Here is a 24,494-nt window from a genome sequence, read left to right as displayed (position 1 = left end):
TTGGGCAACGGTGTTTGGCGGACTGCTTGAGGTCGGCGTCGGTGGGTTCGAATGAACAGTTGGCTCCTGAACGGCCGACGTGGGATGCGAAGTCCAGTCCCACACCCATGAATTTTGGTGGAACCGGTATCACGTGATTTCGAGCCACACCTCACTTTCCCGACCTCACTTCAACATGCTATCTGGCTCTAAAAGCCAATGCGTTGGACATCAGGCAGTCAGGTGTCTGGTTTTGAATCACTGTGGCTCAATTTTGAGTGTAGCTGGCCAAAGGATGACATTGAAATAACGTTCCCAGAACACAAAATTGTCAAAGAGACCGACCCCCTGGTGACAGCGCTGCTCTTGATCCCTATCCTTCTTACCCTCATTATATACAAACAGCTCTCTCATCATTGACTCTGCTTTTCTTAACCACAAGAATTTGGCTTTTCTCCTTCCCCAAACCCTCTCTCGACTAAGCTCTCAGTAAAAGACAATCTTCCTTTGACACAAGGGACGCATCCTTCAACTTCCAGAATTAAACGTGTCTTGATGTAAATGTTCCACCCCACCCACGTCATCAAAGCCCACCTACCAGCGTTGATGACAAAAGACGAGGGAGGAGTTCAAAGAAAACTAAACTTTTTTGATGGCTATCTGAGAGAATAAAGTGGAAAAGACCGATGGTCTGACAGCTTTGCTGTCCTGTGTTACCGCCAGAATCTAGAAAAACACACCGACAACTTCCTGCATGCCCCCATTACCCAGTGCTTTGGCTGTTTCTGTTTGACATACGGCCCAAAGTTTTCTCTCCCAATCCACGACAGAAAGAGGCCCAAACCAGGTCCCCATCCAATCAATAAAGCTAACGAACCAGAGTCACACCCCCTGGGCCTCCTTCGAATCAATTTCCAAACACTGATTGACGTCCCTTGGCAGAACTATCAAGCAAGTCCTTCGCGGGGCTCTTCCACTGATGAAATGGTCGGTGGCTATAACCTCCCTCGACGTGGCTCAGAAGTGAAGAGAAGGCCATGGTGACAAAAGGCTCCGCTGTTTCCTTGTCTGTCATGTCGTTGGCCTGTTGAATTGAGATTGGCGGATACTCAATCTTCTCGGGCTTGACCTTGGGTCGTCGATCGCCAATGACACCAACATCTCGCTTGAATTGACGGAAGTCTGCATCGTTGATGATAGATTCCAATGATTTACCAAGCTCACCAGTACCTGCGTGAAACAGATTATTGATTCTCTCATTGCGTCTCTGCAGCTCCTCTTCTGTCATTCGACATGTGCCTGGCGTCCAAATGGGACGATCACTTCGAGGGTATTCATCTTGCCAGTCCTCACCAGGTATGGTTGGGATTACCGAGGCTGGAAGACTGTTTGGGCATCTACTGATGTCTCCATTGGATTCGTTGATGCCGGGACCAAGCTTGATGAACTCCAGGATCTTTTCCATGTCAATATCAGACACCTTTCTCGAGTCGACGGAATTCTGGTAATGGTCTGCATCAGGTGTCGAGTTGCAGAGAAGCGAAGAAAGCCCCGCCCGCACGAGGTCAGGAGTTGCCGAGCTGGAGAATTTTGCCATGTCATGCAACACGTTCTTGTATATGCCGCAAGGAACAGTTCGAGAGTCACCATTCATGGGTTCATCGCTAGAAACGACTGTCTTGAGGCCGCTGTTGAGAGTTTTCATGGCGGTATCAAATGCCAATGCACGATACTGGCGGTGGCCGGGAGGGCCAGCGGTCAGAGGCCGCGGGGCCCCGGGGCCAGTCGCGAGAGTAGATTTGTATGCTGCGCTCTGGTTGTTCCCATGAATACTATGGGCATTGACGAGACCTGGAGGCGGCGTTGTTCCGTCAACTCGCCAAGTGGCTGTGGAGTCTCGAGTCGCCTTCAGTTCTGCTTGCAGCTTGAGGACGTCCGTCGGGCCGGTCTTGGCAGAACGGAATAAGCCTGGTGAATGCGAGCCGTCATTTCCAATGTCAGACGATTCGAGCGGAGCTCCAAAAGACGGTGTCGCAGTACGGCTCATGTTGGTGCCAGCGGGAATAGCTGGAGTGACACTCGGCCGAGCACAAAGAAGTGCCCTCTGAGCCCTCTTCTGGTTCGGATTGGGGTACGAGGCCAAATTGTGGAGGGACTTGACAGTCAGGCCCTTGAGGGAGTTTTCACCGGAACTATCTTCATCCTCGTCATCGCTCGAGTCCGTGTCGAGATTCTTGCTCACAACAGACGCAGGCATGGCAACAGCAACCGGCGAGGCTTGGCTGCTATTCATGTTGTAGGATGGTATGCGAGTCGATGGCAGGCTTCGAATGTCTGGATCATTCAGAGACTCGCGGCTATGGTCGATGGCAGGGCTGATAGCACGGTCGTAGTTCTGCTGAAGAGGCGAGTACTTGGGGATTTGATGAGGGAGCGGGCTGGTGGGTGTGGTGACGAGACTTTGTGCTTTCAGAGGTAAGCCAGCAAGTAGCGACTTGGGAAAGAGAGACAGCTCCGAGGCAGGGCTTCCCGTCGGCGGCCACTTGAGGGTCCGGCCACGGCGGACGGGAGGCTGGAGCGGCTGAGAGCTGCTGGGGTTGTAGATGGTACCAGCCGTTGTGTAGGTTTGCCTAGGAACATCTTGGCGGAAGGTGCTGACAGATTGCTGGGTATAGGTAGTCGTGCCTGTCGACGATGAGGAAGAAGATAGATGGTCCATGTTGAAAATCAGAGCATCCGCAATACTTGAAAGCATCCAACAAAAATCGGGATTCCTGATACGGATACGCGTTGGTCAAGACGGTTTTTGTTGATCCAGTCAGGGTTATGGCTCAGATGAAGAGCATCAAAAGGAGTGGTGTGACGTGTTAGACGAAGGAACGACTGAGGCTGAGATTGATGGAGGAATCAAGAAAGGATGCCAACTGCTTTGCTGCAACAACTCCAAGTCATCCCGTCTGGAAGTCGAGGTGGAGTTGAAGATGGGACAAAGCGGCCGTGGACAGAATTTGAAAGTCGAGGACGAGGGGGGAGCGGACGATTTGAGTGATGAATCGTGTGAAGGAGAAGACGGAGGAAATAGAGTCAGGTGGGAGGGGGGGAGTGGTGCTGGTGCAGATTCTCAGTGTGCCGAAGAGGAGGGCAGTAGGTCAGGTGAGGGACCAGGTAGGAAGTGAAGGTGCGGGTGGAAGCCTCCCAAAGTGGAAAGCACGATGCGGCGAGGAGGTGGTAAGTACAGGCAGCTCAAGTGAGGTATGGTGAGGCAAAGTAAACCAGTAGCCTCTCCAAGGGAATCGACAATAGGCACTCCTTCCCGATGGAAATGTGAATGGGCTGTGTGGCTGAAGGGAATACACAGAGGCAGGTGCCAAACAACAGCTATAGTCCAACTTTTGCTCTTGGTTTATCTCTGCTGCCTTGTGTATACGAGGACAAGATCAAGGACGTTGTCGTCAAAAAGGTTCCGGGGAATACGTAAAAATTGGAGTTCAAGATCCTACTCTTTCAGTTAACGATGTCATAAAACCAAAGAAAGAACACACCATTAAATTTTCGAGGCCTGTATACGGGCCTTGAGAACTTCAACAGCCTTTTCCAGACACCCCGCGTGAATGCCTCTTGAAAACCCCCTTATTCTACCAGTGACTATGTCGTTACAACCGATGGAAATATCTTCTTCTATCTTGGGAAGAACCAGCGGCGGGGAGTCAAACATCCACAGGTGGTACCGACACAGCTGTTCATTGGCGGTACTGCCAGAAGGGCACTCTGTGCTGTCGCGTTGAATACTGGCAAAGAATACGACGAAGTGGCGATGTGAATCAAGTTTGAACCTCCTGTAGAGATTCTCCGGCGAGCGTACGATGCCCGTGGCGTACATCTCGGAGGTCGAAGATGACAACAAGATCAATGTAGAATGTAAGTCGATGGCCGGGAAGGGGGGGGGGTTCGAATATGTTTAAACACGAGCGCAGTGAGAATGCAACTGGCAATGCCAAATCACACTCCCCATTCTGTTCAACTCAAGCGAGAATCGACGTCTTTTATAATCAAACAACTCCAGAAGCCTACCCCTCGATGCCATAATCTGGTTCGCCTGTTCCGCTTCGCCCAGCTATCAAAGTCTACCACCCCTTACAAGCAACACACACACACACACACAAACGCCCCGTACTTTACGCGTTATTTTGGTCAAACATCACCAAGAGAACCGAAACGGCGCACACCAGCCATCACTGACGGCAAATGCCGCCCTTTGTGAACCGGGTTAAACGCTCAAGTAACCTGAGAACCTTTGCAAGAGCCACAACCGCCACCGGCAACGGACGACCAAAAGTTCCCAACTCGTGTTACACCCTCCCCGAGTGCCCTCTCGCCTCACCCCCAAGTTCACATACAAAGCCATCTCACTTCCAGCACGTTGAAAGTGCCTCCCGTTTCCGAGGATCAAGGCTCATCGGCCAACCGCCTCAGTGTGGACCTCGCCAACAAATGACCTCGATTCGCACGCCCCCCAAAACTTAAACTCGAGTATTTGTCGGTCCACCCCTTCACATCGTGCCATCCCTCCTCGGAAGCGTGGTCTTTTAAAGTTGGTGGCTTCAGAGTTTTTTCTTGATGCGCAATCATGCCTCCTTCCCTTGCGCTCGTGAGTATAGACCTTGATGTCTGCGCCGGCCCGCTTCGGGGGCTGGGTGCCCCTCCTGCCTAGCCTGGCTTGTTGTAGTAATGATTCGTCCACTTCTGCTAGTGCCACGAGGTGTGGCAGAGGGCGTTGGTTGCGAACCTGTAGGAGGTGCCTCGAGAATAATTTCAGTCCACCAAGCATGCCACGGTGAACGCCGTTTCAATAAACAACTCGTCATCCACGCCCGTGGCTTCCCTAAACTTTATTACAGCGCCTTCGTGTGTAAAATGGCCTGACATGGCTGCCTTCCAGGCCTGCCTAGCAGCCCTATCCGCTCTTAGTCGGACAGTAGGATGTTGTAATTTGACCCCAACGCTAAGTGAATTAGTCCGTACGTCGTTGTTGGCTTGGTCATCGAGTAAGCTGTCGGGGTCTATCTCACTGCTCAGAGGTCCAATACGCTACTCTTTCTGGGTTTACTAACCCGTTGCCAAAGACGACAGCATAGCTGCAAGTCAGTTATGATACCTGACAGGCGAGAGTCTCGATGTCTGGCGCAGCTCTCGTGTGTCATCATCATGGAGGAATGAACATTCACATAAGCGAAGCACGGTGCAAGTCATAGTTTGGATGACTGGTGTAACCTCTTGTATTCTTTCTGTCGCCGCCTGGCCCGTGTTGCTCTGTTATTCGGATGCGTACGAGGCAAATACCACAGTATGTACCAGCAGGCTTGGCCCAGCTAATGCGACCAGTTTCAACTTTTCTTGCACCGGAGAACCCACCCATACTTTCTCCTTCATATGCAAGAAAACTAGAGAGCAACTGAAGAGCCAAGCCATCGATCCTGAAACCAGTTGATGTATCCTTTCATCCTCATCCCCACGTTGTGTAACCGCTCATAAAAAAAGAGGTCAGAGGAAGACAGCCGCGACCAAATGGCCTTACACATGCCTCAGCAATATTCTATCATGTCCCACATGCTTCGTTTCAGGATCGATTAGCTCGTGAGATCAAAGATGCTCCAGAATAGGCTGCCCTAATAGGCCTAGTAGGCTATGACATCGGGAAGGCCCGAGGGCGCAAACCCCCTGGTCATTTTAGACAAGAAAAAATGACCAGAAGCCCGTTAGTTTGAAGTAAACGATTCAAAGGAAATTTTGATAAACGCCGAGGAAGAACCTCGAATGTGCCCAACTGCTTCATGCAAAGAAGAGCATGTTAGTTGGAAGAGAAATGCCCGTTTTCGAAGGAATGCACGAGTCCGGTGTATGTACTGGGCGGACGAGAACTGAATGTTGCTTGGGGTATCGGCTGAAGGACATGAGTGTATGGACATCATGAGCCTATGCTGAGACTCGAAATTGCGACTCGTGTTTGTAAAGGAGGGTTGAGAAATGAAATGCCAAGCATCCCATGACTGGTGGGTGTATATACGTGGCGGATTGACTCGGCCGACGAGAATGAACCAATTATGGCCGAGTGAAAAGAGTTCAGGTTATGATTAGAGGCCCTGCGGGTATGCACTGCCGGGTATCATGGCGTTCCCTCCCGCTCGTAACGAGGGCCCGGGACGACTACCAGGCAGTTCAAAGTCGGGGTTGTTGTTTAACAGCATGTCTTGCCGCTGCGGTGGGACAGGCCGCCGGGGCGGCCCTGGCTGGCCAAACCCAGGCATCGGAGGCGCGGGTTTCCACATCGGATTTACGCCTCTCTGGGATATCGACGTGAAGTTCGACCGATCAGACTCGGCGCCAGGACTGCGTGCACCGGCATCCGCATGAGCGTCATCATACATATTGGGCACGGGTAACGGTACCTGAAGGGCAGGCGGAGGACCTGCTCTGGGAGCCGGTGCTGGTACATCTGCAAAGCGTGGATCGACATCTTCATAATAGTCACTGGCCGCTGGCGCAGGTGAGCTTCGGTTCGGCAGCTCGACAGCGCGTTGCAGCGGAGATGCCGTTCGCGACGAACTCTGATTCTGGTTCCAGATCTGACGAGGTGGAACATATTGCCTAAAGTTTGGGGTTAGCGTAATCAGAGGGAAACTCGGGGTTTCTGTTCCTTACTCGTCCGTGCTGTACCTGCTTCCCTCGCTCATGTATGTATCGTGTCTCGGCGGGTTGTGCCTATTTCCCCCATTCTGCTGAAGTCCAACCATGCCAGCGATGTCTGCGTCACTGTCCCGAAACTGGCCAAACCCTTGGGGCGGGTGAGCGGGGCTTCCCGTAGCCGCATCCATCTCAACCGCTTGACCAACCGATGGTGGCATATCACCAGGGAGAGGCGGAGGTGATTCAGCTCTCGGCAGGCTGGCACGGTCTGGGGTATAGGCATCATACCCTTGTTGTTGTGGGATGCTTGGAAGAGAGGGGTTTGTGCTGCTGTTTGCGCTGCTGTATCCCGGAGTCATATCTACGGAGCGACGTCCGTACGGGCCACCAGGAGGGGGACCATAGCCGTTGGCTGGGCTAGGTCTTCGATCATAAGGCCCAGGAGGGGCGTTTTGGTAGCCTGGCGGGGGCGGACGACCTCCCCTCATGCCATTCGGCCCAAATCCACCTCGGGGTGGTGGTCCATATCCACCTCTACCGCCAGGAGGCGGGGGACCACCGTAGCCTCCTCGTCCTGGAGGACCATAACCGCCTCTCCCCGGGGGAGGCGGGCCATAACCATTGTACCCGCCCCTGCCGTAACCACCACCACCGCCGCCGCCGCCGCGTCCCCTAAACCCGCCAGGAGGCATGCCGCCTCTGCCCCTCATACGCTCCTGCGAGGGTCCTCTCCTGGGGCCAAAGCCATCCTGAGGTGGAATTGGGTTTCCATAGGGGTCCCTCTGGTTAGGTGGAATAGAGCCGGATCGTGAAGGAGGAGCGTCTGTCGCAGCCATGACACCTTGACGATCGACGGGGCTTCGCGAAGTCAGAGGAATGCGTTCGTCGCTGACCTGGTCGTCCTTCTTCTGAGATTCGAAAGAGGCAAACGTAGGCATCTTGTCAATGCCGTCGGATCCGCCGCTTACAACGGGGATGGTCGGCTGGGAAGCAACAGACGCAGCGGTCTTGACTTGAGCCTCGCGGTTATAGTAGTTTTCTCCACTCATCTCCGCATTCTCGGCAATCCTCTTCTTCCTGGCCTTTCTGCTGACTAGCATACGGCGCATAGCGCAAGCGACGAGTCCACTCAGTCCAACCAGGATCGTGGCAGCGAGGACGAGGTACGAGCCCCAGGCCATGTGGGGAACGAATAGGAGAACGTCGACGAGGAAGGCCAACAGGCAGATGAGAAAGTCGATGAAGGAGAAGATGAAGACGGCAAGGAGGTATCTCGCCGAGTGAGAGGGGGAGTGAAGGTGAGCAACGGCGGCCAGGATAAACATAATGAGCGTCGCGAGGGCGGCGACGGGATGCACGATCAGAATGGCCGAAAGGGTGTTTCTAGCCGAGTCTGGGAGGTCAAAGGCGCCTTTTTCCTGAAACAATCCAGCTGCGGACGTTGTTAGCGACGATGATCAAGGAGGTCGGCCCAGCAGACGGCAGTCGACTTACAAGTGTCATATCCTATTTCGATACCGGTGCAAGAGCCATCGGCCTTGCATACGCCGAAAACTCCAAAATTGACGCCCTTGAAACTGCCAAGCGGGATGGCCTTGATAATGGGGGTCGACAGAGTGGACAGCAGCATCAAGGCGAAGGCCGCAAAGAGCAGCAGCGACATGGGGGTTGCCGGCCGTAACATGATGGCGGCTTGTCGTCGAAGAAACCTGCTTCCAAATGGGTTGTCGACGGAACGCCGGCGTCGTCAAGACGCGGCGGAGAAGCGTATAAGTTGCGCCGAAGAGATCGGGCGTCGTCGTCGTCGAGAGGGTTCGGGTGGGCTAGTATAAGATCGAGGCGTCGCGCGGCATCGTCTATTCGTCGGCACAGGTAGGAAGGGTGGTTCAAAATAGCGACATGAACGAAAGTGACGAAAAGCCCATCAATGGGTTGTGCGGTGGTTCCCAGTCTCTTTCTTGTCTCTTTTGCGTCCCTTTCCTCTTTGTTCCCAAATCGCAGTCAATCCAAGTCGTGAGAGCGGTGGTCGTCTTGTTCCTGAAACAATGTCGCAAGTAGCCAATGGTTTGGTCGAGGGCTTTAAACCGGAAGGAATCGAAGGAAGGAAAAAGAAGTCGCGAGGTTTATTGTCGTGTCCTGAATGCACGTTGCATCCAAGGTTGGGATTGAGGGCGTGCGAAGCGATCAGGATTGAGTTCTTCCTGTCCGACCTGGAGGAAGAAGGGAGAAGGAGACAAAGGTACGCACGATCTGGGGAGGAAGACGATGTGGGCGGGAGTGGGAGAGTGGGCGACTTGTGTGGAGGGAGCGAGAGAGCAGGGTGGGTCGTGGCCGTGGACGCAGTGGGAGTGGGCAGTTCTGGGGCCATACAGCAGGGAACCCAAGGGGAGTCGGGAACAGGGGGGTGTGGGCAAGCCCAGGATAGGGTGTGAGCGTGGCGAGGAGAGGTGCAGTGGAATTTCCAACGGGAAGAGTTGAGTTGCTGGTCGTGGCTGGGGCGCTGCCAACAGCACTGCAGCCAGCAGCCAGCGGCGTGCGGGTGCCACTCCGTCCACTACCAATGTCGAGGTGCCTGGCCTGGCTCCCGCCCGGGGCGCAAGTCCCATCCAGTGAGAGAGAGGATCGGTTGTGCCTTGATGAGGCAGGCAGGGTGTGTATCCGCACCCCTGGGGGGTCCGCCGTAGGCCGCCCTGATGCGGTGGGACGCAAGAGGTACAAAGTACTCGGTGCGTGCCACGCCGTGGGAGTGCACAGCCCCCACCAACAATTGGCAGCCCAGACAGATTGATGGCAGACAAGCAGGGTCGGTTCGAAGACTACAAGCGAGTGAGTGCGTGCGAGCGAGCGAGAGACTGAGACTGAGGGGGACGGTATCTGTACGCTACACAACACTAGACTACCTAGAGAACGACCCTGGAATGGAGAGAGGTACCCAAGTGGGCTCTCTGCAGCGGATGTCGTGCCCGCTAACTCGTTGGTCCAAATCAATCAATATCTTCCCCGCCGCCGGCGTGCAGTGCACTACACTGCAAATGGTACCCATCGATGCCATCCCAAATGGCAGGTACATGGGATACGCACTGATCTTGGCATGGAAACAAGGTATTCTTTGTTCCTCCGAGCATGTCTCCTCCCACACCATTCCAACCAATCCATACCCGTCCCCTTGCAAGACATGCTGCCGCGACCGCGTGGCTCTCCCAAAAGGATATTTTCCTCCGCGCTCACCTTACCGGGCAAGGACAATGCCCTTGTTTCCACCGATATGCATGCTTTGTCTCGCCGTCGTGGACGAGAAAGACATGGAATACCAGCGGCCGTCGACGGCCTCTCTCCTCCTCCCTCCTCCCACCTTTGCCAGCTCTGGCCAATGGCGCTAGCATGCGAGCGAGCCTCAGCATTTCAATAATTCACCTCCGCCGCGTCTTGCCGGCCTCATTCATCCATCCTTGTCGAGCTCCCTCATCCAGCATGCCACCCCTCGTACGTGTAAAAATATCTTTGGTGCACAAAAACACATGCTATGTGTCTGCACGGGATGCACGTATGCAAAACATTCAATAGCCTTAATTACCGCGCGGTCAGCACAACGATAACTATTCCACTAAAAATGCCGGGGCCTATGGGGGGCCGGGGGCCAAGTCCGCTGCCGTCCAGTCCAGTCGAGCCCACTGTTCAGCACGACATCAAACGCTAATAATACAAAACCACAAAAACACGACGAAAAAAAAAAAGGAAAGGTCAAATGTCTACCATGTCATTTCTAATTTCCCAATTTACGGCCGATATCACCCCGATAAAATAACTCAATTCATCCCACCCAGCCAGAAGTCCCATTTCAACTCACTCTAGCCCGTCCTATCTGCAAACCGGTGCCCGCAGTCGCGTGCTATCATGACGAACCCTGCTTATCATCATACAGTATTGCATGTCGCGCAAACTATCGTCGCCACCCAACCAGTCGTCTGCCGCTTGTCTTCGGCACTGCCTGGCCCCGATCCAGCAGGCATATGGTGTACTTAACGCCTGCGAACCTGTTGGGGCCTGCATCCTCCATTGCTTAGTGTAGAAGGAGGGGTGGGATGAAGGATGGATACGCCATGCCGACAAGCCCCGTCCTTCTTGTCCTCTGCAATGCCTCCGGAGTACAAAAGACCCTGGCTATAGTCCACCAATCACCAATGTCGAGGCTTTGAATCAACCAGCCAGCATCTTGAATCGCTTCTATGACTTTTCCGACACTGCGGTGCAGGTCTTGTCGCTACGGAAATCCGGCATTCGCAGCGCCCGACCCGTCAATCACCATGACAGGACTACAGCGCTGGTTGGCACGAAGCAGGGCGAAACCAGCAACCCCAGACTCGCTGGTCCGACAGTCGACGCAAAGGCATAACACCGTGGACTAACCCCCTCCCCCTGGTTGGATTGGAGCAGCAGAAACTCTTCGGTGCCCAGGTACCAGGGGTCTACGCATTGCTGTTACCGGTCTCATCCCTACACTGCAATTTGTACAGACATCCACCTGGCCATTGATAAGTTCCAAGCAACTATTGTTGCGGCTTGAGAACCGTGGATCGACGCGTAGCAGATACATTCCTCCAGCACGATTCCCCACGTTAAAATGCCGCGAACCCTCATTTACCGGTGTTACTGATTATCGCCGTGCGCTGCTCTTAATGTGCCGTTTCAGACGTCCCCGGTATATTTACCAGGGCAAGAAGCACAGAGAGCAGAAACAGGACCGGCGACGGAGAAAAACCACTAGCCGGCGGCAGCAGTTACAAGCCCGGGGCGCACCGTAACCGAAAGAAACGGTGCCCGATGCCGACTTCAACGGCGATGACGGTCGCAATCTGGCTCGAATATGAACGACTCCGCAGACAAAGAAACCTAAATCTGGCTGATTAGCAACCAACGCATCGTCGACAAGCTGGACCCGATCATCACTACCCCGTGCTGTTTATTTCTGGCTGCCCAAGCTATGCCGTGCTACAGAGGCCAGTAAGAACAAACGAGTCACAGCAGTCGCACGAAACTCGTCAGAGAAGCGGGATGGAATCTGGGTCGTCTGCAAACCAACGGGACGCCCGACGCCTCTCCCGCTCGTGTCTGGGCCCTTCTGGCGACATCTTTTGTAGACCAATGGCTGCCGCGTTTCCCGTCATTGTGGCTGTGGGCCCAATTCAGATGAGCGAGTCCGAGGCTCATATCTACCCTACCCGTGCTGACTACACGCGACTTTGCGACGTCGGCGCTTCGCTGTCTCAGGTTCTGATGCAAACACCAAGGTTGTTCGCCCTGCGTCTCCCGCCAGCTTCCATGCCAGAAATCACACACAGGCTAGTCGTCCGGTCGCTTTAGTCGATGCGGAACGTCAGAGGCCATGCCGCCCGCCATATAACCCGCCATCTATTGATTGAATAGCGAGGACTCTATGCTGAAACCACAAAGTTTGAGAGGATGAACGGCGGGTCGATCAGCGGCTTGTTCTGAGCCCCTTTAGTCATTCCGGAGCATTGCCCCTGGCTTGTCCCGCAACTCTCAGCCCGTACGGTCACGTCTGTATTGGTGTCCTTGTAAACAAAGATCTACTAGTCGTCCCAGGTTGACACACATCAGAAGAAGCGACTCCTACCAGGAGGCCGGGAGCAGTGCACTACTTATTTAGCCAAGCCTCACTATGCGTGACTCTGTAGGTGTTGAGTTGCTCGGCCATGCTTCAGCTGCTTGCCAATTCATCACTATACGCGATGCGTGGTTCCTTGCCCTTCATTCTACGAGACTTGACCAAACGACGCCAAGTAAAAAACCGGCGGCAGCCAAGAGCTGCGGAGCCAATCACAGAGTGCATCATCAAGACCTCCAGCTCGCGCTCAGTTCAAGCTTTTGGATAATTGATTGACCACAGTCAAATCAGTGACGAGACTTTGTGCCTGACGTCGAGACATGTCTCGCTCCATATTGGTATAGTGAGGCTCTTGCGCTGCGGTCGAGTTCGTCACACCAGGAGACGGGCAGGCGGTCCATCGGATTCAAATCCCAAGGCTTGCTGACTGACTCTTGCTCTCAAGCCAAAACACCTTTGCAAGGAGGTGCCATCTAGTCCATTACCCAACTCGGCAAATCCAAAGATGCTTCTCTTGCAATGGAAGGTCGCCCAGTGGCGGGCTGGAAACTCTATGATTTGCCTTTGGTCATATTTAGATCCACGCAAACTTTGGAAATTTGGCCTGCCTGTGTGCAGGGACATCGAGTTCATGCAGCCCTCTGAAGGGCCAGACCCTTCAAGCCCGAACCAAGACGTCACATCTGTCGACTCCCTGCGTCATTCATGGACACAAGGTCGTAGTATGCTACAGTAGGGGTCACAAACCCCCTCCCCCCCCCAAAGTGTGCTGCCCTCGGTCTGCTGCCCAACAAGCAAGCACTATCCTCTGACACGCAGTCAAAAATCAGACGAAGGCGCGTTGATTGATCTACACTAGAGGCGGCTGTGGTGGGAGCGGCGGCCACTTGGCCTTACATGTGCTGGTCAACTCTTTTCGTCGCGACATTTGGCATGCTGCCTGCCACAGCCACTGTCAGCGTCAAGCTTTCCATGAAATCGGCCCACAACCTCAGTTTTGTTTCACTTAATCTCAGGCACCGGGTACCGTCGATCCCCAATGCGTCAGAACCAGCACTTCAGACGGAAGCGTGACCAACCTTGTCCGCAGACGGCTGGCCTTCCTTGTCGCCGGCCGTGACTGTACAGCTGATCGTAATGTGTTGGCTTGGGGAGGAGCTGGCATAACGGAGGCGGTGTTGCGATTGATAGGCAATGCTGCTCCAGGGCCGTGTTCGAGTTGATGAGTGTGAAATAAAACCAAACAAAACCCGACTTCGTGTGTAGGGTGTTGGACAAATTCAAAACAACTCTCATGTGGCTGTCCGTTTCTTCCTTTGTATCGACCCTAACGAGCCAACAGTTTTGATCTTTCGACGAGGCGGCTTGCTCTCTGTCACCGTGCGCAAAGCGGCCCGTCGGAAAAGCCTGTGGTTCCGGGCCGTATTCAGAGACCCGAGAGGTCTCGGACTTAAGAGCATGGGGCTCGTAGCGACTTTGCCGTGTGGAATACGACAATGGCACCAGTTTCCTGAGTCGGTTTCTGCATTGCTCGTATACGGCACCATACAACTGAAATGCTAGGAAAATGCATTGTCCATGATCACTGCAGAGCATACGGCATGCGGAGAAATGCTAATGACTACTACGGAGTAAACTGGGGTTGGATGCGACCTCTTAGCTTTGCCGAACACAGTAATTGACCTCGTGATACTGGGTGACACGCTCTCTGCAGACTGCGAACCCGATTCGCCAACCTCGGAGGTCGTGCTTCGAGATGTCCCCAAAGTCCCAAGCGTTTTCGGACTCGCACAAGAGAATGCACCGAGTCACAGGCTGCTGTCCAGCGCTTGTACGGCCGCCGGTACCCAAATCGGGACCCGATGATTCGGGTGGGGCCGGGGATAAGCGGATGAAGCGGGCGACCGGTGCTTGATTCGCCGACGGAAATTTCCCTAGGCCAGCTATCGTCATTGATCCTGCAGCTGCCAGTGGCGCCTATCACAGATCCGGCGCGCGCCGAAACGACCTCGGGACTACAAACTCGTCAGCCTTTTTCATTTTTTGCAAACCGACCGGGTCATGGGAGCTTCCAACTTGCATCTCACCTTCCCTCCCTCACACACACAAACTCACCGGCTATGTTGCGTCAAAGCATAGCTGGTCTCTCGGCGAGATCGTCGTCGCAGAGATGCCTCCTCTCCGCCGCCGCCGCCGCCGGGCGCCATTTCCCACATAACCCGAAGACGATGACGCCGACGACGACGACGATATCACGACTCTTTTCCCACACCAGCACGGCGCGGATACAGCCGAGCGGCCGGCACCAGGCCCTCGTCCCCCCCTCGCCCGCCTCCCTCGGCGCGCCGCAGAAGGCGCGCACATACACCCGCGGCCGCAAATGGCTGCGTCGGCTCCTCGTCCTCTCCGCGGTCGGCGGCACCATCTACCTCGTCGACAGACAGGTCTACGCCTCCGGGCTGGGCCGGTCCCTCCGCACCTTCGGCACGGGCCTCGTCGTCGCCCTCGACTACAAGCTCAACTTCCGCCCCGTCCCGCTGACGGGCGGCTCGGTGCAGGACCTGCACCACCGCAACGCCGAGCGCCTGTTCGAGCTGCTGCGGCACAACGGCGGGCTGTACCTCAAGATCGGGCAGGCCATCGCCATGCAGAGCGCGCTGCTGCCGCCCGAGTTCCAGAAGATGTTCTCCCGCATGTTCGACGACGCGCCGCAGGACGACTGGCGCGACGTCGAGGCCGTGATCCGCGAGGACTTTGGCGGCAGGAGCGTCGAGGACGTCTTCGGCGTCAGCTTCCGGGGCGAGGAGGGCAAGGGCGTGATGGAGAGGCGGGCGCGGGCGAGCGCCAGCGTCGCGCAGGTGCACTGGGCGCGGCTGCCCGACGGCCGCGAGGTGGCCATCAAGATCCAGAAGCGCGAGATCGCCAAGCAGATCACGTGGGACCTGTGGGCGTTCAAGACGGTCGCGTGGATATACAGCAAGTGGTTCGACCTGCCGCTCTACAGCCTCGTGCCCTTCATCACGGAGCGGCTGGAGCTCGAGACGGACTTTGTCAACGAGGCCAAGAACTCGGAGACGATGCGCGACCTCATCAACTCGGAGAAGAGCCTCAGGGGCCGGGTGTACGTGCCCAAGGTCTACCCGGAGATGTCGACCCGGCGCGTCATGGTGTCGGAGTGGATCGAGGGCATCCGCCTGTGGGACAAGCAGGGCATCAACGGGCGCTGGATGGGCGGCTACGGCAAGGGGTCGCCGGGCGTCCAGGGCGCGCAGCTCCAGCCCCCGGACATGGCCGCCGTCCGCCGCGAGCTCCGCGAGCGCCCCTACGCCGAGCAGTTCAAGCCCGAGCGCGGCGAGTGGAAGGGCCGCCGCGGGCGCGGCGGGCTGGGGCTCTCGAGCAAGGAGGTCATGACGACCATGATCGACCTCTTCTCGGCGCAGATCTTCAAGTGGGGCGTCGTGCACTGCGACCCGCACCCGGGCAACATCTTCATCCGGCGGCTGCCCAACGGGCGCGCCGAGCTCGTCCTCATCGACCACGGGCTGTACGTGTACATGTCGCCCGAGTTCCGGCACCAGTACGGCGTCTTCTGGAAGGCGCTCATGACGTTCGACAACAAGAAGATCGAGCAGGTGACGGGCGAGTGGGGCATCAAGGCGGCGGACCTGTTCGCGAGCGCGACGCTCATGAGGCCCTACGAGGGCGGGGACGAGCGCACGCGCAACGGCATCATGAAGGAGCTCGAGGGCAAGACCCCGGCGGAGCGGCACTACGAGATGCAGCAGCGCATGAAGCAGGGCATCCGGGACATGCTGGCCGACGAGGAGAAGTGGCCCAAGGAGCTGGTCTTCATCGGGCGCAACATGCGCATCGTGCAGGGCAACAACCAGTACCTCGGCAGCCCCGTCAACCGCGTCAAGATGATGGGCGAGTGGGCGAGCAAGAGCCTCTTCCAGGACCCCAACCTGCCGTGGGCGAGCAGGGCGGGCAACGCGTGGCAGCACCTCTTGTTCAAGGGGGTGCTGGCGCTGACCGACGTCGCCTTCTACTTCTTCAAGCTGAGGCAGTGGCTCGGCTTCGGCGGCGGCATGGAGGACGAGATGGAGAAGCGCATGAAGGACATTGCGCAGGATTTCGGCGTCGAGCTGCAGCACGAGGTGTTTGAGGGGTAGACAAGTGAACACGCGCGGGGTGGGATAAAAAAAGAAGAAGGAGAAGAAGACGTAGAAGAAGCGTGCTTTGCTGTACAATCTAATAGACTTGGTGTAGCAGTCGTCGGCCGGGTACTATTTTATTTTATTCTAGATTCGGTAGGGTTTGGCGGCGTGGGCTTGCTAGAGAGATGCCCTTGATACAGGACAAGATACCACTCATCTGTTTTCAACTCACACTCTCTTCGACCGTCTATTTCTTGCGTGACAACCCTGCATGTCATATTGATTGGCAATATACGCCAAGCGATTATTCCCACTCGATGACTTCCGAGCCCATAAACTTCAACCAACCGTGCAGTGTATGACAGAGCGAGGGTACAGACATCCTCGAGATCTTGGTTGGCAATATACCCCCTTGCGTGGTTTTCTGGATAGAAGTGGCATAGGGCTTCTCTTACATCCTAAGGCTAAGTAGGGGTCTGGGGGAGTCACGGGAGTCATGCGAAAGGGTGGGCCACTTCACATTGCTGTGTGTCTGCCGTTTACCGTCCACTTACTGGCCGCGTCCAAGCAAGCAGGGGCGCTCCAGTAAGACTGGCTATTTCCCAGTTTCTGTTCGTAGAACAGGAGCGAGTCACCTATAACTCGACGAGGACGGTGGGGTTCCAGATTATCAGTCAGTCGATGCCTCTGTAAGATAGAGGGCAACAGTAAACCCGGAAGGGTCTCTTGCTTGTGGGGGTAGACGCCCTCGATTGTTTTAAACAAGGCAGAGGCACAATAGTCTATAGGCACAAATGCGTACCGATTCCTGGACCTCGAGCTCTGAAGAGAACCCTGGCCATGACACTTCCATGTTCATAACAGCATGCTACTCAACGAGTAGATCTGTGACCGAATACTCCCATGGCCAATACCAAAAGGATGACTAGTACATTCACAACAGCTGAGAAACGCAGCTCGTAGCTTCAAGCACTTCCGCAACAGGGGCGGACAACAAGCATTCCCGTCTCGGAAGGCCTGACTGGGGTCCAGGGTTGTGAGGTTGCTATATATGAGGACTCAAGACAAACCGACCAGGGCCGTTGCGACAGCTTGTATGCTCCCGCATTTCCCACGCTGGCAGGAGCAAGAACATGTTTGACACAAGCGGTGCCTGGCCAAACAACGCCGGCTCGCTCAGTCGATTGTGTAAGGCTGAAGCAAATGCAACGCCCACTGCCCGGGAAACCTTGTCCCAAACCCCCTGGCATGTTGGTTGGCTGTGCCGTAGCACCTGCAACCGTCGCTGTCTGCGTTATGTTTGCCGTGGGGTGATGAAGCCGTCCCAGCAAAATCTCGAATAGGAAGAAAGAGCCGAGCGCGCCTACAAATATGGCACGGCACCGCCTTCAGACCGGCTGATATCGTCCATGGCACACCCGCGAGGTTCAGAGACGGGATGGGAGACCGCTTCCTGCTGCAAAACGCATGGCTGGATATGAACTTATCCAGTTCCCTGGGCTCGGAGGTTCGACGCCGATATTGCGAAGGAGCGGGAGAAGCATAGGCCCAGCGGGCCGAGGGGGGCGCCGCCCAAGCGAGCAGGGCGCTGAACTCCTGGGGTCGGAAGCTGTTTCCGCCATATTGCGGCTCACGGGATCTTCCCAGACCTGGTCGAAGCAGACGGCAGGGTTGGTGGGCTCTCACGAAACCCTTCGGTTCGTCGAAGCAGCCGCGCGTGACATAACGAGAGCGACGTCGACATTCACATTTGGTTCATGTCTTGAACTGCTGGGAGTCGACTTAAGCTTAGGGGTCTGAAAGACCAGCCAATTATGGTTCTGGGCTACGCGTGGTGGGCTTCTTTCCTTGCTGTTCTTGTCGTGTCCCTGCACCACTTGGGGTGACACAGGCGTCCTGTCTCACTCTCCCCCAGTGGAAAAGGCGAGGCGAGACGCTGGTGGAATACCACGTATGCGAAAGGCCAACAAGCTACGGATACTATACGGATGGATCGTGGGGCAGACGGAAATGAGGAGAGGTAGAGAAGGAATTTGGCACCCCTGGAATGTGGTTATGCTTTGTTGCAAGGTAAAATTGGAGCGGCGATCGATCTCGGACAATTTGAGAGGAGATTTTGGGCTGAGATGGCATGAAAGAGCGCGTGGTTAATGTGAAACAAGGGCCATTTCGGCGTCGGAGGGTCCACAGGGCCACAGTCAATGGGGACGGGAGCAGAGAGGAGAGGGGCCGTGGATAGTGAGCGAGATTATCTGGTTGGGGGGGGGGGGGGCTGAGCGAGAGATGGCGGTTAGAGTTCTGGGGGAAATGGTTTAAAATTTCGACAGGCGAGATGCCATTGCGAAAAGTGAAGGCACGGCGACACTTGTCACCGGTAGTTGGAAGTTGCAATGTTGCAGTGTGACGGTTAATGAATCTAGTGTGTGGACTCGGGCGTGTCAGTCCGGTGGCATAACGACGGCCTTCAGGTGGGCATGAGGGACAAGTCGACGGACGCGGGAGCAAAACCGTTTCCATCCGTGCCCGTGGCCCACGGATGCTGGGGGATCTACCAACCATGCCCAGTAATTGCTGTCATACCAACTTGAAAATGCTAGGCTGGATGAGCGCAGCTATTGGGTTGGCTTCCGGCATCGATGCTGCGAAGTGCCGGACGGCGTGTACGGCCGCGAGATGCCAAGACGCCTCTGGTTCTGGTCGAACGTTGACGGCCAGCCGAAAGTCGATCAGCCGGATGGAACCAAGCATCGCTGCCGCGAAGGGAAAAAGAAAAAACGGCATCGCGAAAGCAACGCGTGATGACAGGCGCGCGGGAGTAGGAGAAAAGGAGGGCGATTCTCATTAAGGCGGCGAGAGGTGATTGGACGGGACGAAGGCGGGTAGGCAAGGTGCTTGCAATTAATTGCTGAATGCAATCTTAAGGGGCGACTGTCGCCTAAGACATCTCTTCATTGGGGAGTTGGTTTGTCTCGCGGTTGCTTCAGGGAAGGACCCTTTGCTTGGAATTGTGTTACATCTGAACACACCCAAAACTTATCCGAACAGGGAAATCACCGCTTTAAGCGAATTGATTTTCTCTCCAGGTTGTTAGTGAGATTTAGAGCCCCAGATGGCAGCAAGAAGGTTGGTGACGAAAAAGCAAGCTCGTCTTCGGACGGATCAACCCCCCCTGGGCTTTGCCGAATCAAAGTCATCTATCCGGCCTAGTTTGCAACAGACAGAGAAAGAAAGGGGCGAGGGCCATTCTTGTACCGAGGGCTAGTGTTGGTGGTGGACTTTCATGCCATGCATCATGCATGAACACGGTGTAGAGACTACTGAGATCACCATGGCCATTGGTCAGGCGGCCCGGGCTTGGGGTCGTCAGCTCATTGCCATGTGGCCCGGGGAGCATCGGTTTGCACTCGACGGCGTTCCGCAGCTGCTGGATGATTCACTACGGGTAGCTGTGGCCGCAGACTCGAGCATCTTGGCCTCGAATTGGTAGCCAACGGTGCAGCGCCCGCCAGCGTGACAAGTAACCAACTGCAGAGCAGAGCTCAAACGGTGTTTCTGGTGGACCCCCATTGCCTCGTGGAGGGCAAGACCTTTTGGGTGCTTGGGCTGCTCTGGGTGGCCCCAATGGCGTTGTTGGCTGACATTAGCGTCTCTGGGGCCCTGGGTTAGCGAGCTGTTAGGGTCCATCTGCGTTGCACGCCATGAGGAGCGGAGGAGGGGGATGTCGAGGTGCTTCCAGGGAGCAGGCAGGAGGAGCCCAAACGGAGCAAAAGACGATGGACAACGGTACCTGGTGCTCAACCCAGTTTAGCGCGGCCCCGTCTGTACCTGCGTCGGGGGAATTTGTTGCTGCAGGGTGCAGTGTACTCGCCCCGGCCAATGACAAGGGCGAATTGCTATTGATACACTAGAAGTGCGCGCACCCCTTACTATAGTGCGCAGTACACAGTACACTACTGAGTGTCAGTGCAGCCAGCCCCGCCCACTTCTCAAAATTGGACAGGACATTGGATCCAGCATGGGGGGGAGGGGGATTCTGATGAAGCAGGAAGGAGCAAGGAGCGTGAGGTGAGACTGTCTGGATGGGATGGATGCGCTTCTCTCTTTCTCTCTCTCTTGCTTTCTCGCTGTCTCTGTGTCGCGTCGCACCCTCGCTCGCACACGCCCGTCTTCTGCGTGATCCTCCTGCCTTTGATGTGCTTGACCTGACCTGCCCTCCTCTGCCCCAGCTCTGTTCTGCACTCGCTGCCTTGATCCGACCTTGCCAGCCCATTAAGGTTGGTGGTACATGGTATGCCGGGGAGCGTCCTGCTGCGCGCGTTTGCATCTTTCACTCGTCTCCTTCTCTGCTTCCGTTTCTTTTCTCGACTGTCATAACATTCCACCAACCGCCTCGGATGCGCCAGCGATCTTGACCAGAAAAGCGACAAAACCGCTGTCGGCGCAATTAGCCAACCTCGAATTGCCTTCCTTGCACCGCAAACCGCCGCGCCGCGCTGCACTGACCTTATTCTGTCCCCGTCCCATCCCACCTTCACCTCCACTGGCATAATTACACTCGTCACGGCATCTCCTCTACCTGACCATTTGCGGCCCTGCATTGCCCATCCAGTCATCTTTCCGGTCCCAGTCCCGGCTCCTGGTCCAGGCCCAGCACTTGCGACTGCACTTCTGGCGGCTTTCCCTGCCCGTCGCTATCTTTTTCACATATTCCCTGTTTCTCCTCCCAAACTGTCCACCAGGTCGCGACCCGCCTCTGGCATCCGTTGCTCGTCCCGCCCCGGTCCTTTCCCACCCTCTCTTAATTACGCCTTGTTCCTCGACATTGCCGCCAAAATCCTGTGGCCCCCATCCCTCCTCGTCCTTGTCCTCACACTTGCACGGGTCACGGACAACACGACCCTCCCCCCACGGCCACGCCTCTTCATCCGATCGCTGTCATCGCCGCCCAACTGGAAACTCTCGTTTTGTTCGACCATCCGTCCGACGTTTGCCTAGTGGTCTTTCCCACTCCGTAGCAGCCAAAGCTTGCATTCTTCGACTACTGGTCCTCGACGAGAACAGCAACGACGCATCTACACTAGCTCGAGCCATCCTCCCGGCGCTGCATTGGTAAGTCGAGTGCATATAACGCCCACAATCCCACGCCCGCCTCATCGCCATCCTCTCTTCCTGCCCCTATTTGCTGCCCGTCTACCCCTCCTTGCACCTCCTGCAGGCGGCAGATCGCCTTCCTCGACGTCTGCCGTGTGTCGCAGCCAACCAAAACAAGGCCGAAGAGGAGCGCTGGGCATACACACACCCACATCCCCTGAATTCGACTTCGGGGCTGGCCCGCACATTGGTTCTTGCTCTGACGCTGGCCTCACCTGACTTTGCCTTTGCTCCTTCTCCAAAACTCCTGTGGCTACCATTTCCCTGCCACGTTTTACAGGCGCCGCCCAGCCAAAGAATCACTCGACCCGACTCGCTGCACTCGCGGCCACTCCGTCTGCCGTTTGTTCAGAGGCTGTTTGGCAATTGCCTTTGACCTGCGCCGTCGTTTCTTGAAAGCTGACCTCCATTTAATCAGACACTCTTTTCCGTCATCGTCCCATTCTCCGATCACTTCCCCCCCCTTTCCTCTCTTTTCTGGGGCCGTCCCAATCCCCCCTCCACCTTCCACTTACAACGGACACCAACGAAAAGCAGGCAAAGGAGACCCCCTCCTGGACGAATCGATTGCCAAGCCACCGTGCTACTGGACGCATTTGAACAACCCGTCTACAGTCGCCGCTTCTGCACACCTCTCACCGAGTCCTCAATACGAGCAAGTGCAGCTGGGTAGTGTGGTCGCATACACTGTCCGCCCACTCCGTTTGCGGCTTCCGACTCTGACGTACTTGTTGTATGCTGAAGACCCCAGATAATGAGCCAGCCCCGTCGCTCTAGCTTCGGTATGCTTCTCAGACGTTCCAAGTCCGGCGACTTGGGGAAGGGTGGTAAGAAGGCCCAGGCCATTCGCGAGCAACAGGAACGCGAACTCGAACGACAGCGCCAAGCTGCCATCTCCAAGACACCTCCCAAGCTACCCGAATTCTACAAAGTCAATGATCAGCTGTCCAACTCCATCCCTTCCGACCTTCGCGCTGAGGAGGGCTCCATCATGTCCGACCACACCATAGGCACCGCCTATTCCACCCGGCCCTCCATGGAACCAAGCCGCAGCACCGCCGGCTCCGTCCCGCCGATGCCTCCAATCCCCGCGAATGCCTATGATCCTTATGCTCGCACTGAGAGCATGACGCACCGTGGCCGGTACAGCTATGCTAGCAGCGCCGTCAGCACCGTTAACAGCCCTAGAAGGGTTCGGAGAAGAAAGGATCCCACCCCATTTAAGTGAGTCGCCTTCCGAGACAATCCCACGCTTCGCCCCGTAATTCCAGCGTACTGACCCCCCCTGCTCAGTATTCTCGTCGTTGGCACCCGAGGCGCAGGCAAGACATCGTTCCTCGAATTCCTGAAGACCGCCCTGGCGCTCCCGCCCAAGAAACGATCCCGCCGGACCGAGATAGAGGAAGACCCGGTTCCCCGGTCTCCCCCCTCTGGCAACTTCATCCCCCACTATCTCGAGACCGAAATTGATGGCGAGCGAATCGGCCTCACACTTTGGGATTCGGAAGGCCTGGAGAAGAACGTTGTCGATCTTCAGCTTAGGGAGATGTCGGCCTTCCTGGAGAGCAAGTTCGAGGAGACTTTTACCGAAGAGATGAAGGTGGTTCGATCGCCTGGTGTACAAGATACCCACATTCACGCTGTCTTTATGGTTCTCGATCCCGCCCGCCTCGACCGCAACCTGGCATCCGGACAGGGTCGGTCGAATGGCCATCACGGCAAGTATGCGCCCCCGGCTCGAATTTTCGGCGGTCTGGACGAAGACTTGGATCTACAAGTCCTCCGAACTCTGCAAGGCAAGACGACTGTCATCCCTGTCATCTCCAAGTCCGATACGATCACGACGAAGCACATGAACGTGATCAAAAAGACAGTCTGGGACACCATCAAGAAGTCGGGGCTTGATCCCCTTGCGCCCTTGGGTCTTGATGACGACGACGACTCTTCCAGAATCGAGGAGGAAGACGAGCATGCAATTGAAGATCATGCCGATTCCCAGGATGACGAGGACTTTCCCATCCAGGGACGCGAAGGCGCGCCGGCTTCGCCTTCCTCAAAGAGACTTTCGGGGTCGTCCATTCGTCAATACAAGGCGAAGCAAGAGGCCAAGGAGGAGGAGGTGCCATTCCTTCCACTCTCCGTCATCAGCCCCGACTTGTACGAACCTGAGGTCATGGGACGCCAGTTCCCCTGGGGTTTTGCAGACCCCTACAACGAGGAGCACTGCGATTTCACCCGGCTCAAGGATGCAGTCTTCAGCGAATGGAGGGCCGAACTCCGTGAGGCTAGCAGGGAGCAGTGGTACGAGGGTTGGCGAACATCTCGACTTAAGAACAGCCCGAGTACCCGCCGACGATAGACCGCTTCGCACACGGTACACATGGCCACCACGGGAGCCGTAGAAGCCGTTGGACCGCCGATACCCCCTTTCTTTTCTAAATTCCCCAGTCTACCCTTGACTGGCATTACTCAATTTCTTTTTCTGCACTTGTTGAAATTTGAGAGCACCACGCAGCATACCCCCTTTGTCCCGTCTTTCCTCTGTCACATACTCTTACGAACTACTTCTATGGTTGGAAGGCACCCAAAAAATATGGCGCAACGACATCATCTTCAGCCCGACTTCGCATGACGAAAACCCTTTGATATCCTCAGACGCTTCCTTACCTTGGCAACTCGGTCGGACACCTGAAAGGCGTACGCCACCACTCCCGGCTTGCTTGCCTCGGGAACCCGGAGTATATGGTCATTGCCAATCCTTCTATCACTGAATGTGAGAGGGATGCGAGACCTGGTTTATTGTACTATTGGCAGCGAAGAGACGTCACGCCGGCCCATAGTTGGCAGCGATGATGCTTTGTTCTACCAGACTTCTTTTTTTCCCCACTTCACTTCGC

The 24,494-nt window shown here is 55.8% G+C and overlaps 4 protein-coding genes across 4 annotated transcripts; 2 read left to right on the top strand and 2 right to left on the bottom strand.

Annotated features, from left to right (window-relative positions):
• Window positions 1-886: 886 nt before the first annotated feature.
• Window positions 887-2,698, bottom strand: EsH8_III_001109 (uncharacterized protein; the record flags this gene model as incomplete). Its single annotated transcript, XM_083262834.1, has 1 exon — window positions 887-2,698. One exon carries the CDS (start codon window positions 2,696-2,698, stop codon window positions 887-889), a length of 1,812 nt encoding a protein of 603 aa, XP_083123321.1.
• A 3,412-nt stretch (window positions 2,699-6,110) lies between these two features.
• Window positions 6,111-8,347, bottom strand: EsH8_III_001108 (SUR7/PalI family-domain-containing protein; the record flags this gene model as incomplete). Its single annotated transcript, XM_083262833.1, has 3 exons — window positions 6,111-6,624; window positions 6,679-8,095; window positions 8,158-8,347. The coding sequence occupies 3 exons, from the start codon at window positions 8,345-8,347 to the stop codon at window positions 6,111-6,113; spliced, it is 2,121 nt and encodes a 706-aa protein (XP_083123320.1).
• Window positions 8,348-14,409: 6,062 nt separating this feature from the next.
• EsH8_III_001107 (ABC1 family-domain-containing protein) lies at window positions 14,410-16,461 on the top strand (the record flags this gene model as incomplete). The annotated part of the gene is made up of 1 exon (XM_083262832.1): window positions 14,410-16,461. One exon carries the CDS (start codon window positions 14,410-14,412, stop codon window positions 16,459-16,461), a length of 2,052 nt encoding a protein of 683 aa, XP_083123319.1.
• Window positions 16,462-22,351: 5,890 nt separating this feature from the next.
• EsH8_III_001106 (uncharacterized protein) lies at window positions 22,352-23,956 on the top strand (the record flags this gene model as incomplete). The annotated part of the gene is made up of 2 exons (XM_083262831.1): window positions 22,352-22,821; window positions 22,891-23,956. 2 exons carry the CDS (start codon window positions 22,352-22,354, stop codon window positions 23,954-23,956), a joined length of 1,536 nt encoding a protein of 511 aa, XP_083123318.1.
• Window positions 23,957-24,494: the final 538 nt, after the last annotated feature.

The sequence above is a fragment of the Colletotrichum jinshuiense genome, chromosome 3, assembly GCF_051148585.1.
Source record: "Colletotrichum jinshuiense chromosome 3, complete sequence".
Classification (NCBI taxonomy): Eukaryota; Fungi; Ascomycota; class Sordariomycetes; order Glomerellales; family Glomerellaceae; genus Colletotrichum; species Colletotrichum jinshuiense.
This window is presented reverse-complemented; position numbering and strand designations above follow the sequence as displayed.